Raw genomic sequence first — 17361 nt, forward strand, 5'->3', positions numbered from 1 at the left:
GAACAGCACCATGTCCGGCAGTTCAGTGGAAATGTTCCATCTCTGAAAGGCCAGGTAAGTGGACTCAAAATTCCATATAATAGCTGAACCAGGGCTTTTTTGTAAGAGGCAGTGATCTTATTGCTCACATCTATTAATAAATGCACTTTATAGTTTAGCAGTGGAAACTTGTACTTCAGTCTCTAAAAATTTACTCCTAGTGGGTTGTTGCCAGATACTTGGGCCAGAACATCTGATGCGTATGTTTGCCAAGAATAAATATTTAGAGTAACCAATGAAGCATAGTGCATGGAAAAAAGATGTCAGACAATTAATTGAAACTAATTTCTTTTTTCCTAATGTAACCCGTCCTTTTGAGTTACATTGCTGGTGGAAGGTTGTAGCAGTTAAGCTGTTAACTATTGTAATGATGCAGGATAGAAAGGAGATGTAATATTGGTTGGAGGAGATAAATTAGTTAAATTCAGCAGTATTTAATCATTCTTGTATTTCAAAAACTAGAGGGACACTGAGGCTAAACTTAAAGAATAGCCAGTGTTTTATCTGCAGCTGCAGACACCACCACATGTTACTTAACTGTGGCATGAAATTGTTTGGCACAGAACACTTTGGAGGCTCCATAGTTACATGAGTTCTTAAACTTTTAAAATATTGGATGGTGTCTTACAAAAAAGTATTAGTTTGTAATGAGGCAAAGTTGTTTGGTCAGAATGAGCCAACAGCAAGCATCTGACACTAAGAGAAACTAGTGTTGGGTACAGGTTTCAGAGTCGTAGCCGTGTTAGCAAAAAGAATGAGTGAGTCCTTGTGTCACCTTAGAGACTAACAACTTTATTTGAGCATAAGCTTTCGTGGGCTAAAACCCACTTCATCGGATGCATGCAATGGAAAATACAGTAGGACGAGATATACACAGAGGACATGAAAAAATACGTGTTGCTATATTAATTATAACGAGAGTAATCAGTTAAGGTGGGCTATCATCAGCAGGAGATGCCCCTCTGCCATGTGCATTGGCCAAACAGGACAGTCTGTACGCAAAAGAATAAATGGACACAAATCAGATGTCAAGAATTATAACATTCAAAAACCAGTCGGAGAACAATTCAATCTCCCCGGTCACTTGATTACAGACCTCAGTTGCAAAACTCCAAGAAAAAAAAAACTTCAAAAACAGGCTCCAATGAGAAACTGCAGAATTGGAATTAATTTGCAGACTGGGAGTGGATGGGTCATTACACAAAGTAAAACCTATTTCCCCATGACAATGTTTTTCACCCTACTGTTACTCACACCACCTTGTCAACTGTTGGAAATGGGCCATTCTGATTATGACCACAAAAGTTTCTTTTCTCCTGCTGATAGCCAAGAGTAACTGATTACTCTCGTCATAGTTAGTATGGCAACACCCATTTTTTCATGTCCTCTGTGTGTATATGTATTTTCCACTGCATGCATCCGATGAAGTGGGTTTTAGCCTATGAAAGTTTATGCGCAAATAAATTTGTTAGTGTCTAATGTGCCAGAAGTACTCCTCATTCTTTTTATAGCATTTGGTAGAGTATCCTTAAGAAGAGCTTTGCTTTTTAAATCAGGAACATTTCTATAATCTCAATTTACCTTTTACAATAGATTGAGAGTAAATGAGAGTCATTTTGGAGAAAAAAGTGTAGTTGCTAAAATCATAAGAAGTTTAATATAACTTCAAATTATTTAACTGAAGATGAATAAAAGGGCATCAACCATATTTAAAAAACGACAATCTTTTCTAATGTCTTGTTTCCAGAGCAAAATATACAGCATATACATATATAATTACATTTAAGTAACCAAATACGCAATTTACATTTTCCCAATTAATGCACATGATTCTTAATATCTCAAACCTGACCATGCAAAAAACCACTGCCAGTTAATCAGCAGTAAGAAATTTTTCATGCTACTGTATATTATTTTGAAGGAAAGGTATAGAGACAACATTGTTGGACCACATGTCACTGAGCATTTGGAAGCCTCTGTTTACAATATTTAACTCCAAATGTTCAGAGACTATTTAGCCAGGATCTGTTCAAACTTAGGGTTAATAAAAGAGAATCCAGCAAATGCAGACTGATCCATAGATTCAATCAAGTTTTTGTCACTGTAAGATAACCGTGCCTTCTCACTCAGAAACTCTCGGTCAAAGTTGTTGTAGTCACTTGCTGATTTCTGTGTTAAACAAAGAGGGTGGAAATAGTTAGTGGCTTCTTTGCTTTTCTGCACAGCTTCAGGCTAATCAGATTTGGTAAAGAGAGTTTTTAAAACCCGTAACAGTGAGCACAACATTAAAATGCTTCATTTACTATTTGTAAGATCTTGAATCCCCACAGAGCATTACATTAGCATATTTTCAGAGTTATCACCCCAGTAGTTCTAATCATTGGAACAGTATTAAATTACACTACTTTACTGATGAAAATTCGAGCCAAACTACTGCAAAGGAAGTTAAGTAATGCTGTGTAGAAGCATGAAAAGTTTAGAAGTCTGTAGACAATGTTCTTGAAAGCTCATAGTGTCAATCTTTCTACATTTACTTTGTGGGACGTTCATTTGAGTCAAAGATGTCACAGGTGTTGGCCTATCCATTACTGTTTTAACTAATGATCTTACCATGGTGCTAGCAGATAATAGCTAACATGATCCCAGTGGAGAAAACCAGAACACTCATCTGTTGAATTGTTCATTCTCAGTGATAGTCATGGAATTTTTTGGTTGACTAAGAGGTTCTAAGATGTGCTTTTTTAAAAGTAGTATTGCTAGAACTCCACCAAGGCTTAGAGGCTCTCTAGATAGCTCCTTCTGCTGTGTAGGTAGAGGGAAAGAGCCATGTAAATACCAAACAAAGAAAAAGCCAGAACTGAGAATGACTACTAATCAATAAAATTGACAGGTGCCTATCCTTGGCTCTGCTCAAAGACCTTAACAGTTAAGTTGTGCATATGATGGAGACAGAAATCCTTTCTTCCCCCTAGATATTAAAAGAAAACTTATTTGAGGTGTGGAACACTTGCATTTCCTAGACTGGTATTAGATAGGGTTTTAGCTACTGTTCCATTACAGGAAAGCAGCATATGGTGCTAAATTAAGTGCTTTCCATATGCCTATGGAAGATTCCTAATCCACATATAAATGTATAGTATGTCAGGAACGATTATAGTGAAAGTTATCTTTAAACATATATTGAGAAATGCAATCAGTGTTCAGACTCTTCTGGTCTGAGTGGCAGTGGTAATGATTATAGTAGAATATACAATTTAAAATAACTATATATAGTGTCATCTCAAGTGGTACTATGAGTTTATTAATAATCTTTTATCATGTGAGCATTCCCACACTATGCTTGATAACATAGCTGCTCTTAGTTGGACCAGCTGTAGATTTTTCCATTGATTTCTTTCACTGAAAAATCCTTATCCACCTGTCCTTCATTTCCCCCATTCAGCTTCAACTGATGGACTGTTCACATTCCTTTCCTCCTGTTAGGAAACCTTCAAGCTTTTTTCATCATTTTGTTTCTTCAACAAGCATCTTTATTAGTGGCATCCTCATAAACAAAAACTGTTAGATAGTATGGCTAAGTCACCACCTGTCTCTAGTTTCAGGAATGAGAATTGGGAAACTCAGAATGGCAGCACCTCTGGCTCTTATAGTCAATGTGAATCATCTGGGTACCCAACTCTGAGAATAGTGCAAAACCACGTAAAGTGTTGGAATGATACATACCACTTTTGGTTTGAAAGGGGGCTCTACCTCTCTCTTCTCTAGTGCTGTCCAGTTGATGGTTTTGAAGAAAGAATGCTCCTTGATGTTCCCAGTAATTCCTAGTCTTTTTGTTGGATCCCTTTCAAAGAGCTTTGAAAGAAAATGTGTATAAGATTGAGTTCTGAATCCTTACATCTCCTCAGTGGGAAAGGGAACCCAGGGCTTTAGCTGGTTTTGGGGGTACATGGGCACTGACAAAGACGGGAATTGAATCATATGTACTGTGGAAAGGAACAGGTAAGCCACTGACGGTGTGATTGCTGCGCAGACCTACTTTGTTTTCATAGAGTGATTGCAGTTCACGTAGACATACCTGAGCTAACTTGAATCAAGCTAGCTCTGGTACTCAAGCAATGAAGCTGTGGCAGCATGGGCTTCAATATAGGCTGTACAAGCTCATCTAAGTCCCTGTTTAACTAACTCATGAGGTAGCCTGGGATGAAGCGCATTTTCCTGCAGCTTCACTGTTCCAGTACCTGAGCATACCCTGTGACTGCAGATCAGACATACCTGAAGGGTTTCCCTGTCCCCTCTAACATAGTATAGACTAGCTTTTAGTGCTAAATCTGCTTTGGTTTCAGTTTAATAAAAATCTTTCACTGCTTGCTTAATAATTGCACTTCTGTAGAAGGTTTAAAATTATGAGGCGATACTTTACTGAAAGTGCAATTTGGTAACCTGGGACATTAGTGCCAGCTTCTCTTCCCTCAATACAAACTTAACAGTAGGACTTACTGACTGCGTCACAGCCAACACCTACCTTCTCCAATAAGTCCTTCGATTCCTTGGTAATCCACCGTGGGTAGTGAGGCGTGTCCACTCGGATTGACTCGAACAACTCATCCTCATCATCACCATGGAAAGGAGATTGTCCAATAAGCATCTCATACAGCAAGACTCCAAATGACCACCAATCCACAGAAAATGTGTACTTCAAGCCCTGAAGAATCTGTTGCCATGACAGGACATGTGCAGGGGAGAGAAACACAAATTCTAATAAGGAAATGCTACCTCCAGAGGCTCACTTAACCAGGTCTGCAAAGACTTAAAAATAATTTGTTGGTCATGTCCAAAATACCAGTCTACACCTTAAAAGGTTAGATAAATCATCTTAGATTAATGCATTACTGGTAGAAAACTGATTAGGGATTTGCAGCTTCTTTTCATACACAATGTAGACCTGCATGTCAACTCCAGCAAAAAGAATGACAGGCATTTTCAAACTCTTCATAAATCAAGAAGCCATAGAAGAAAAAAATAAGTAAGCTTTTGACATGATTATGTCCTACTTAAAGGGCTACACTTGAGCTTGTAGCTAGCTGGATATGGAAATTGTGTAGCTAAATATTTTGTCCAGATTTGTAAATATATTGGTTGTTCACTTGTAACATGGACTTCCTAGGGAGAAATATTGTTGGACACCTGACAACTTGGTTTTTCAATCTTTAGAAGAGAGAGGACTTAATTCTCTTCCCACTTGTACTAGTGTAAGTCACTGCCACTCGTGTGCAAGACGAACTATAGGACTGGAGGAAACAAGATTGATTGTGATCAAAGAAAATAATTTGCTAAGGAATGGATGTTTGCTGTGATGGAGCGCTCTTAGCTATAACTAGGATTTCAATGATCTCATTCTGGACTATAATACAGGGGAGATTTTAAAGGCAAGCGACTTAAGAGCACAAGTCCCATTGAATTTCAATGGGACTTATGTTAAGTCACTTAGCATTCCCCTGCCCCAACCCTCCCACATCAAAATGTTTTATACCTACAAGCTGGTTTCATGATGTGGGAGAAAGAGTCAGTGAAGATCAGCTTTGAATTTTTCAAAGAAAGGTATAACAATCCAATGGCTGGAAGTTGAAGCTAGATACATTCGGACTGGAAATAAGGTGTACATTTTTAATGGTGAGATTAATTAACCATTGCAACAAACTACCAAGGTTTGTGTGGATTCTCTATCACTCACAATGGATGTTTTTTTCTAAAAGATCTGCTCTAGGAATTATTTTGGGGAAGTTCTACAGCGTGCGGTATACAGAAGGTCAGACTAAATGATCACAATGGTCCCTTATAGGCTTAGAATCTGAGTCATGTAAGGTCTCTAATGAAAGCCTATATTACACAATAATTGCAACGTGTGTGTGTGTGTGTGTGTGTGTATATATACATATACATACACACACACAGAGAAAATTAAGTTCTTAAGGTCCGTGACTAGCGACTGGTCACCACAGGTAAAAAGCAGGTTTTCTTTCAGGAACAGAATGTCTGCTTACACTGTAAAATAAGTATTGTATGGTTCATAGTGGTCCTCCATTTACTGTCTGAAGTCAGTGCTAAGGAAGGATTGTGAAATCTTCAGAGAGGAAATATATAGGAAGACATGAACTAGCACTTTATAAAAAGGACAATGAACTTTTAGTGGTATAACTATGGGACAGGGAGGTATATCCTCATTCTTTCCATCTGTGCGGCCAAGCTGCTAGCAAGCTTGTCCTTATGAGATGGGGTCTTAGTCACTCAACTTGAAAATGCTAGGAAAAAGACATGAGGTAAACTAAGTTTTTGTCTCTAGAAAGTGCATTGATTTTGTTTTATATGTAACCATTTTTCTAGTATTCTCACTTTCTATCATGTGAACCTACTCTGTTTGATAGTAAACCTAGGGTTGTTTGCTTCACCCACAGCACTCATGAATAGTGTTGATCCAGAGGAATCTTACAAGTTGGTGTGTACTATTCCTTTGGGAAGAGCAGATCTAAGTTCTGTGAGTGTTCAGAGGAACAGAGGCTGAGCATTCCTGAGGGACACTCTGGATAGGATGGGCCTATCACTACCTGTACAGAGAGTAGGAGGCCTAGAAGGCAGTGCTTCTGTTGCCAGAGGGTAATGATTTTCCAGAGCTGATCCACAGCAGACAGACAAGACTGCCTCACAGTCATGGAAAAGCACCACAGTGGAATTATACCAGTGTTCATTGGGCAATAAAGCAGAAGGGATAACAGCTGCTTAAGCTTCACTAGCTGGATAGATTTAATATAAAAAATGAATTGATATTTCAAAAACCCAATGCATGCTTTAGCGTTCTGCAGTATTTTTAGGACAGCATCTGGATTAATCTTGTTCTAATTGGATTACTAGCATTTGAATAAATATTTTTAAAAGTAAATTCTGTGAAAGGAAAGATAATTACATGTTGGTGATTGCCAAAGGAGGCTTTCTAAGCAAATTCCACATTACCATTATTAGAACTTTGCAATTCTAAGTACTTGACTGGTTCTGTGCTTACCTCAGGTGCTATGTAGTCTGGGGTACCACAGAAAGTGCTTGCTCTGTTCTCTCCAACCACATTCTCTTTGCACATCCCGAAGTCAGCTATTTTGATGTGGCCTTCTTTATCAAGCATCACATTGTCCAGTTTGAGGTCTCTAGATGGAAAGATTAAAAAAAAAAACAAAAAACAAAAAACCAAAATGTCAGTATACTACTTGGTTGAAAACAAGTGACACACATTACTGCCAGGACAGGTTAAATGGCCTCTCACCAGGTGAATATAATGACTAAAATAAGTAGGTTTTTCCCATATGTCTCAGTGCAAGTTATTTATATTGTTAGTAGATCTGGGCAAATAACAGATTTTTTTTATTTGAGTGGAACCAAAAATTTATTTCCAAAACTTTCAGCAAATCAGAGAAGTTTTTATTTATATTTCAGGAAACTTACATGTCTTGATTTTTACTATAATAATTCACCAAGATCTACGTAAATCTCTGAAATTTCAGTGTTGCCATATCTGCAGTCTTTGCAGAAATTTTTTTCACCCAGCTGTAAATGTGAATCCAAAAGACAATTTGTTGTGTACCCTTCCCTCCCCTCCACCCCCCCCCCCCGTTTTAACTATTTCCACATTAAGACAATACCTAAGAAGTGAGCTAGGTAAAACTGAAGTTTCTGCAAGCATAACCACAGGAACTATAGCTAGGTGCAGCACTCCTATCACTACTTGCATCTGTTATAACTGAGTTTTCCCCTTTCCCTGTAAGCACATGGTAAATTACTATAATCTATTCTTCTATCCTTACCATGTTTGCCTTTTGCCAAAATCCATTGTGATATTATTATTACCTAGAAGGAAATAGACTTATGTTCAGGACAGTCTCTCCTGGTCCCTGTTTTCATTGGTGGCTAAAGGGAAGAAGTTAAATGTTTGGTACAGAATTACTTAGTAAGTATTGGGAATTAATAACTCACAATTTGTAAGAACTAAAAGACCTGAAAACAGCTACCTTTTACAACTGGCTCACAAATATTTTACAAGAGTCCCTGCCATAGCGTGAAGGCAAAAAATCATAGGCAAAGTGTCTGAGGATTTTGGGACAGCAACGTGTACCTTCCAACAACTGTTCTGAAGCTATTTCACCTGAGACACTATTGCCATTGAACAGATGCCTGCACAATGAGTAACTGAAAAATCCAAACTCTTCCCTACCCATGTTGCAAAGATGGCATTTGTACAGAATATCTTCGAAAAATTGAACAAGGCTAATCGCTAATTTCATGTACTGGTATCCTCTGTGGAAATTCATGGGACACTAATGAACCACAGAAGAGACTTGTCTCCTGCTTGTCAGCAGCTCAATTTGGATTCTACATCTCCATTTTGTAGCAAGTGCAAGGATTCTTATTTCTGGCTGGGATTTTCAAAAGTGGTTAGATGACTTGGGAACACAGCTCCCTGTGAAAGTCGAATTCTTGCCTTCAGTTATTTTCTTTCTGGGTTAAAAAATAGTTCCAACTACCCTGTCATCACTTGTATACTGCCAATTGAAATAGGATATGTCAGAGCTATTGCTCAAATACCTGAACACTTCATGATTTAGATGTAGCTGAAATGTCAAGCCTAGTTTTGTTTAGTTGTGAAGATTATAGACCACAGCATTATTGCTAATTCTGTTCTATAATTCTAGATACTTGCTTTGAAGTCTCTTAGGGCAATGTTCTGTGTGTCTAGAAACTCACTTGGATTCATCTGTACTAAATTTTGTTTTTGTAAGTTTTGGCATGACCAGAATGAGATTTCATCCAAAGGCCAACCAACTTGTACAGTCATCTGTGACTAGATGCCAAGTATAGCAGCAGGGGATTGCACTACACTTCACAGTGACCACAGTAAATTAATGTTAAACACTGTGTTCACACTGTTTTTCTGAAGTCTTGTTAAATCATTTAATGGTGTGAACATTATTGATGCAGTATCTCCAAGTCTGCAGGAAAAGCAGTTACAGTCCCTTCTTTGAAGTATTATGCATTTTTTTGTGTGCAGCAACACATACCAAGAAAGGCAGACTGAACAGCTGCCAACAACCCTGCTACTGACCTATACAGACATAATTAGAGCAGCTGTTTCACAAGATGACTGGGAATTCTTTTTTTTCCTGGGTGAGTTCCCGAAAGCAGCTGCTAAGATTGTCAAGAGAGGGTGATCTACAGCTCAAGACCATGAAACAAATGTCAGAACTGTCCTTGACCACTCCAGAAGCACATGGTGTGACAGGCTGCACTGTTAATCCTCTCTCCAAGATTGGACATGACCCCCTACCTGTCCCATTTGATTATAGCTGTTGACACATAGACGAACGTCATTATTCTCATTTAAATGATTTCGTTTACTCCAGTAAAATCAAATAACCTTTGACAATTCACCTGGAATCTGTTCATTCCAGCAACACAAAAGTTAAGCCCATAAAATCACTACAAACTTGTCTACATGGGAAAATTTACCACCAGAACTCCCTTTCAGGTGGGGGCACATCATCTAGAATAAGCATGTGTTTCCACCATTTGTTTTGCTGATAGATGTCTTCATATAGATAAATCCTCAGGCTGTTAAGCAAAGGTTTTTCATTTGATTGTCAAGTGTCTTGGGGTCTGCTTCCATTGCCTTCTCCTAGGCCTGCACATTACAGCCCCTCAGTAAAGATGCAGTGTGGGCTGCTTTGAGTAGCACCCGCTTTCAGAAATTTGCTAATAGCTGATGGATGTATACAGGAGATGCAACCCAAATATCCACAGGAAACATGCAGTGGAACATTTTCTCCCCTCTGCCTCTTTAAAAAAAAGAGGGACCATCCTCTTCCTTCAAATTTAGCACATAAAGGCTAGTGTTATCAGAACTGCTGACTTGCATAACTAGCACCGGCACCATAGCATACAGCTAGTCTTCTTTTTCTTAGACCCACTACTAAAAATGGGCAAGTGTACATATATGCTGAACCAGGATATTACATAGTAACTTAAGTCTTACCGCTTTCCCTTATTGAAACATAAAAGTAAGAGGCAGTGAAGGTTGACAGTTTGAGCTCAGCAGCACCAGGAAATGGAGTTACACCATATTTACTCAACTGCACTTGAGATCAGAATGTAGCCCACAAGGTCTAAACATAGCACAGTGTGAAGAATGTGGACATCTGCAAGCTCATGTCTGACCTGAAGTTACAGCCCAGGAAGCAGTGTCTCTCTCTCCTTATTTCCTAGAGAAGGCAGCAGCGGAGAGCTTTAGCCTCAGTGCTTTTCACAAAGTCAAGCACAGCCTCATGGAACCTCCAAATGTCCATTACCACTAACATAAAGTCAAACTATCTTAGTCTGAATACTGTGCTTGGCAATAACTAATGGGAAACAAAGACACTTCTGTGTAATATAAATAATATTTCATTATACTTGTTGCCAAGGAGAAAACACAAGAAAACAATTACAGATTCATCTCAAGTACTTGCTGAATTGCATCTTAATACCCTTGGAATAAAATCAAATGTTTAATAAAGAACTGTTTCTTGTATGTGTCCTGGTTGTAGGTTAATCACAGAATCCACTAATACATCACAAGAAATATGCCAAGTGTTAAGGGCCCCGTATCAGAGGCGATCACCACTCACCTATAAATAATGCCTTTGCTGTGAAGAAATTGTAAACCGCATACTATTTCAGCTCCATAAAACCTGAAATAGAGTAACAACACTTCAAACTGGCTTGCTTAGACATTTACTACACTGTGAATGCAACTAAGAAGAAGATTTTTTAAAGAAAGACGAACAGTACTGTAAGTTTACATAATTTATTTGGAGGGGGGAATCCCATATTTAGTTTTTGCATAATTACCTTGTATAGCTTGCAATATGGACATAATGCAGTGTTGAATACTATTACGGGTGGATTACTGTATGTAATAAAACTGCAGTTAAAATTAATCTCTCATATTTTTCCAAGGAATGTGGCCTGAAAGCTACAAGGTATTGTGTGTATAGAACGGAATAGCAGTGTTATAACAAACTCCAAACATTATGGAAGATAGCAACTTCCTTTTCTTCCACCATGAAACATTCTCCCTCATCTAACCTTTAATCTTCCTTTACACACTTGCAGAGAGGGGTATAGCTGAGCTTCAAGAGGCAACAGTAAAGAATAAAAGGTCAGACTACCAGGAATCTCATGGGATCACCTTAAAATGGATGGGGTTCTTCATGCAAGAGAACACTACACCCCATCTTTCAACAGTAAACCTGACTATAAAAGAAGTCAGTGAAATAAAAGTAGAGCTGAACAAACTAAACACCTTCCTTCAGCATTCACCAAAATATCTGTGTAATGGGATTTTTGTTGAATTTTACTTAAATTTTGAATGGCAAGACCATCTCTGATGAACTTTAGTTTAAATTACAGAGAAAACTAGCCTTAAGATGTTACACAAGAGGCTATGGTGTAATAGAGGTTGGTCTTGTAAGACAGACGAAACAGAACTATAGGCAATTTGGGGATTTTAATCAAAGTGGCCTCCTGTAAAGTTTGTTGGGAGGGCTTACTGCTGTTTGGGGAAACTGGAGTCAGATCAAACTCTGATCCTAGCAGTACACTCAGGATCTGGACAGGAGGGAGCTGTCTCTCATCTATGTGGCCCCCTCTGGTGGTCCTAAAAGTAGGATGTGCCAGTCTAACATGGAATATTTGAAAGGGGGAAGAAGAGAATAAAAGGATCCCTTCAAGCTTCCCATGCCCCCTCCCTTTTGTGAAGAACTAGACTGAATAATTTTAAAACCTAACTGCCAACTTGTTCTCATTCCTGGAACAAGATGCATCTGGCAACCAATCCAGAGCTTCTGAAAAAAACACTGTGGAAAGAGATATCCTGCACTCTAACCTATTGTTCGAGTAAAAGTAATTTGAGAAGCTTTCTTATTGAAAGCAACGCAAGTAACGTGACTAGATAACTAGGCATGAGTGTGAATTCTGAAAGGTGGAGTCCCTCTGTTGTAAATCCATCTTGGACTTTGCCCCACAGCCCTTTATGCCAAAACTGTGATGAAATGAAACCTGATTCTTGTTAATACAGCACACAGTAATTTACATGTAATCCCAAACTGCATATAATCAAGTCCATCACTAGGCTTTTTTAATTTTTACAGTAGCACACACAGATTAAACGTTTACCCAATGCCCTTCTCTATTAATTTTTGCACACCCTAAATTTAATGAAGACAATAAAAAGGCTATTGCCTTTTTAAACCTGTTTCACAGAAGGCATCTAATATCTACCAACCCTGCTGCCTGAAGTTTAATTCCTTCTAAATCATATGATTATTTGCTCAATGTGCCCATAAATGATCCATAATCATTACTACTAATATATGAATGATTTAATTTTTTGTGATTTTTTTTAATTGCTAATCTCAGCTAAGGGAATAGGAAGCATTTGTATCTGATCAGCCTCCTTTTAGCTAAACACTCAGAAGAGAAATTACATTTTTATGAAGTTTAAACAAAGAATAAGTGGATACTGTACTCTGATGTACAGCCAGTTAGGTTGGTATTTTTATTCTGCTAATAAATGAATGAATCTTAAATTTTTGGAATTTAAGAAAATAAATGAAGCTTGCACTTTAAATTTGGCTTAGAGTATGAGGTAGAGCTGTGGGAAATTCTGACATTTCTTCTCACTCCAAATCAGGACATAGAATCATAGAATATCAGGGTTGGAGGGGACCCTAAGGAGATCATCAAAGCAGGACCAATCCCCCAATTAAATCATCCAACCAATTTTTGCCCCATATCCCTAAATGGCCCCCCCCAAGGGTTGAACTCACAACCCTAGGTTTAGCAGACCAATGCTCAAACCACAGCTATCCCTCCCCCCAAGGACAAGAAGTTGAACTTTATTTTTAAAAAATCATTTCAGAAATTGTTTTATTGAACTGAATCTAAAAATGAACCATTTACAGGTCAGTTTAATAAAACAGAATATTTGAATTCTGGAAGATTTTTCCCAATGAAAATGAAGGGAAGGCAGAAAATGTTTGGATTCTAATCTGCCAAGTAAGTAGAGAGTCTCCATGTACCATATCAAGTTTGCAACACAAGGCACCCTAATTCACCAATGGTTACTTGTTTTTACTACACCAAAAGATAGAAAATTGAAGGGGGTAGGGGAACACACTTTTCTCACACGTAGAAGTTCAATATATAAGGATGTAGGTCCAGAGTCTTGCACAAGACACTATCCTAATAGGAAAATTGCATCTGAAACACTGCTAAGAAACATAATTCACATTCTGCAGCTTCCTTCTTGTCTAGAAATGGCTTATTAAGTTCCTCTGGCTCTTTGAAGTAATTAAACCCAACTTTACAAAGGAAATTAAAAGAAGGATAAGAGAACATTTCCCTATGCCACCACACACCACTAGTCCATTATTTCAGAAGGTCATTCAGTGTGTCATCCAGTAGTGTATGGAACAAATGCTTTCAAATATGTCTTGACTATTCAGCCAATTAAATAGATTGGCTGAAATCACTAGTCCTTTAGAACAGGGACTGCAACCTTTGGCACGCGGCTCGCCAGAGTAAGCACCCTGGCAGGCCGGGTTGTTTACCTGCTGCGTCTGCAGATTTGACTGATCACGGCTCCCACGGGCCGCAGTTTGCCGCACCACTTACTGCAGCCCCCATTGGCCTGGAGCAGTGAACTGCGGCCAGTGGGAGCCGGGATTGGCTGAACCTGCAGATGCTGCAGGTAAACAAACCGGCCCAGCCCGCCAGGGTGCTTACCCTGGCGAGCCGCATGCCAAAGATTGCCGATCCCTGCTTTAGAACTGTAAGTAGTTAAAAAAAAACACAAAACATGAACTGTTCTCTCAGCACAGCTTGTCCAAGATGCATTTTTTTGTTTAAAGCTTATTTTAAAAACTCCCAAGAAAAGTAGCAAGGTAGCTCACTTATTTGGGACTTACGTTGCTCTATAGAGATCAAAGCGCCCCTTATCCTGTATGTGGAACATCAGGTCTCCTCCATTCAAGAACTCCATAACAAAAAACAGATGATCCTATTTACAAAGCAGGAGAGAACACAAAATTAACTTGCTTATGCAATTGTGACTCAGCATGGAGATGCTGCTTCTCTCTGACCAAGAAAAGGAATAAGAACTGGTGAGGGAGAGAGGAAGGTGGCTTATGGCTTTTACAGAATGGTCTTTGACTTTCCCAGCACACTCAAGCTTTTCCCTCCTGCTCACACCCCCGAACAAAAACCAAAAAGTCCCATTGCTACAGATTTCATTAGCTCAATGACATCCTATGTATCTTATTTTCAGAGTTCATGTGTTAACAGGTTGGATATGAATGTACATTTTAATGAATCTTCCATTTGTGCTTCCCTTAACTTACGTGAGTCATCATTTTAGATTGTGGACGAAACCAGTAATTGAAGCAAATGTTTAAATTAAAACTCCTCTCTCTGGCTGTAGACTTCGTAAATGCTGTACTTTGCCAGTCTGACCCAGTGTTATTTTACACCTACTTTGCACAAACTACTACCTAAAGTGCAAGGCAGGGAAGAATCAGAGCCAATACCTTCAGTCAATTAACATATTTCACTCATGCAGAGAAACAGATTGTATCTGTTCACTAATCCATTTTCCTTTGTTATTGATACCGATATTCTCATAAAGGCAAAAGTTAAATCAGAGTATACCTTAGTTTGAAATGTGCAGTAGAGGTGAGTAAGGAATGGGTTTTCCCATGCAAGAGCTAGGACCCGCTTTTCCACCATGGTACATTCCACGTCATCATCGATTAGCACCACATCCTTTTTCAGAGCTTTAATAGCAAAGAATTCATTCTTCCCTTTCAGTTCAGCAAGCAGAACCTGCAAACACAGGAAGACTTCAGGGCATATGTAAGAAAAGTTGATTTAGCTAATACTGCTAATCAGCAGAGGAGAATTTTAGGACAAAGCATTTAAAGAAGGTTGCATAGCTCAAAAAAAAAATTATTAAGAAATAGGGAGATTCATGCCACCCCTCTATAGCCCCTCAGCCCAAAGGCAAAGCTAATGGATTTTATGATGGGGTGCATCACAGAAATTGTGATGTACCAGCCCAAACAGGTGGCAAAATGTAAGACATTTGTGCAGTTCCTCTGTTGCTATCACTTGAGCTCATGGACTAGAAGAAAGAACATGAACCCTATTCATCCCTTTGAGATTTTTCATTGCTGCATTTTTCATTGCTGTGAAATAATCCAGCTAACGGTCACGTCCAAAATCCTCCTCCTTACTGACCTATGCAGGGCTAGCATAGAACTCAGCTCCATGATAGACAGAGGACATGGAGTCACTCCTGCTCTGCAGCAACCCTGCTTCTGTCCAATTCAACTCATGGTGGTGCCACTGCACTGGGGTGCTCTGTATTATTTTATGTCGTAGAGCACAAAGGCTTATGTATCTTTTTGGGTATTAAAGGAAGAAATCAAGAAACAAAGGGACAGCAGGTAGTGCATTGTAGATCCTTTTTTGAGTCCCAACACTGCTCTTGGTCAGTTGTGATTTTACAGGTGTTGGGATTTTTAATCCATTCCATTCCATTAGCAGTAACAGTTTCACAACAAAGGGTTAATAAAATTCTCTCCCCACAAAATGAAGATTGTTTACTTAAGTGAAATTAGCCCATAACACTTGAGAATAAAAGGCAAATCAACTTAAGCGCTTCCCACTTGTTACTCACCTTTCCAAAGCTTCCTTTCCCTAGTACTTTGTGAAAGACAAAGCTGTCTATGGTGAATTTTCTCCTGGTTCGTGAAGCTGGTATTGGTGTACTTCCCTCCCAGAGCTTATCATACTCGCTGTTATCTGCTAATGCAAACCATTATTTTGAAATTCAGCATGGGCACTTTTCATAACAGAGATCCCTATAATTTCTGACTTTCAAGTGCTAAAATGCCAATAGTTTGTCAAATCTGCTGCTGATGCTGGTGACCATAAACATGAGGACCTTTCAAAGAAGCTAAATCGTTCAAATGAAGTTAAAATTTGGGGTCTAAATCTGGGATTTTACTAAACTCAAATCTTGGATTACTAAACAACATCTCGCATTTTACTAAATTCATATTATGCTCAAAGGCCCTGAGTATCTACTTTGCCCAAAGAATGCAAGGCGTAACCTTGTTCAGGGGGAGGGTATTTGTTAAAGGCTGCTTTAAACTATCTGCTCTGATCCTAGGTGTGTTGTGCACCACATTGTAGCCTGCTTACTTACACTAGGGGACTAAACTTCTCTAATTTATGTGGGATGGCAATGGGCCATTGTAACAGCTACGGACTGCCGTGAAGCAGGGAAATCTTGGATACACCCCTTTTTACTAGCCACGTACTCAAACATGGTTGCATAGGGGTATAAGCACAGGAGTTGTTACTCCACCAGAGGATCCTCATATGTAAATTGATTCTCCCACTGAGGGCTGTGCCAGCTTTAGAGCTGCTTTGCACTGACAGCGTGTCACAAAGTGTCTGTACTGTAGGAAAGAATTTGGTCCAATATGCCCTTGCTATACTTTAAGGCCTTTCTTGCCAGACATTAGTATGGCAAATTGGAAAGATACATTAAGAGTGATCATTTACCAAGCAATTCAATAAAATCAGCTCTGTCCATAGTAGCTTCTATCAGATTTCATGGGACCATCCAGATTGGTATAAGTCATTTTGAATTTTAACTCCAATATTCTGATCTGTGTTACTGAGGATTTCCTCCCCTGATTTCCCTATCTGTTCTCACTCTCTAAAAATATTTTAATCATCACATTAGTAGAATAAGAATTACGTTGAGAGGACTGATACAACTCTGATGGTAAGATTATATTAAATGTGTTACAAAAATGACATCCCCTTCTCTTCATTTTTGAACAGAACTGCACACATGGAATTAGTGTGTGGGTTTTTTTTTTTTTTAAAGTACATCTTCCATTTAGTCCCAACTAATATATTTTAGTTGACTCCAGTTTTTCAGATCAACACTATGCTTGTCATTTCACAAAGATTTCTACACTCCGTGAGTCAGTCAAGGTCTTAAGAATATGTACTGTATAGATTTCCATTACAATATGCTGAATATTTACATGTGCACCTCTCCAATTAATGTTCCATTCACAAATTCTGTCAGAGAAATTATGCTAGAATGAGAATATAGCAAAATCTGCAGGAATTTGAGCCTGCTCTCATTTATCTCAATGCATCTCTGGT

The 17361-nt window shown here is 38.7% G+C and overlaps 1 protein-coding gene across 4 annotated transcripts in view; it reads right to left on the reverse strand.

Moving 5' to 3' along the window:
• Nucleotides 1-1668: 1668 nt before the first annotated feature.
• The window catches only part of PRKCD (protein kinase C delta), a 133617-nt gene continuing 117924 nt past the window's right edge, over nt 1669-17361 (reverse strand). For 3 of the 4 annotated variants that reach the window (XM_050957766.1, XM_050957765.1, XM_050957767.1), the window contains exons 11-18: nt 15851-15978; nt 14821-14994; nt 14082-14173; nt 10740-10802; nt 7094-7232; nt 4562-4750; nt 3763-3891; nt 1669-2208 (exon numbers count right to left, since the gene is read on the reverse strand). In XM_050957766.1, the coding sequence (XP_050813723.1) occupies nt 2050-2208; nt 3763-3891; nt 4562-4750; nt 7094-7232; nt 10740-10802; nt 14082-14173; nt 14821-14994; nt 15851-15978 (1073 nt within the window). In that variant the 3' untranslated portion in view covers nt 1669-2049. The remainder of the gene's footprint in view (nt 2209-3762; nt 3892-4561; nt 4751-7093; nt 7233-10739; nt 10803-14081; nt 14174-14820; nt 14995-15850; nt 15979-17361) is intronic. The other variant, XM_050957764.1, reaches the window with a different exon arrangement.

The sequence above is a fragment of the Gopherus flavomarginatus genome, chromosome 6 (assembly GCF_025201925.1).
Source record: "Gopherus flavomarginatus isolate rGopFla2 chromosome 6, rGopFla2.mat.asm, whole genome shotgun sequence".
In the NCBI taxonomy this organism is placed as follows: domain Eukaryota; kingdom Metazoa; phylum Chordata; order Testudines; family Testudinidae; genus Gopherus; species Gopherus flavomarginatus.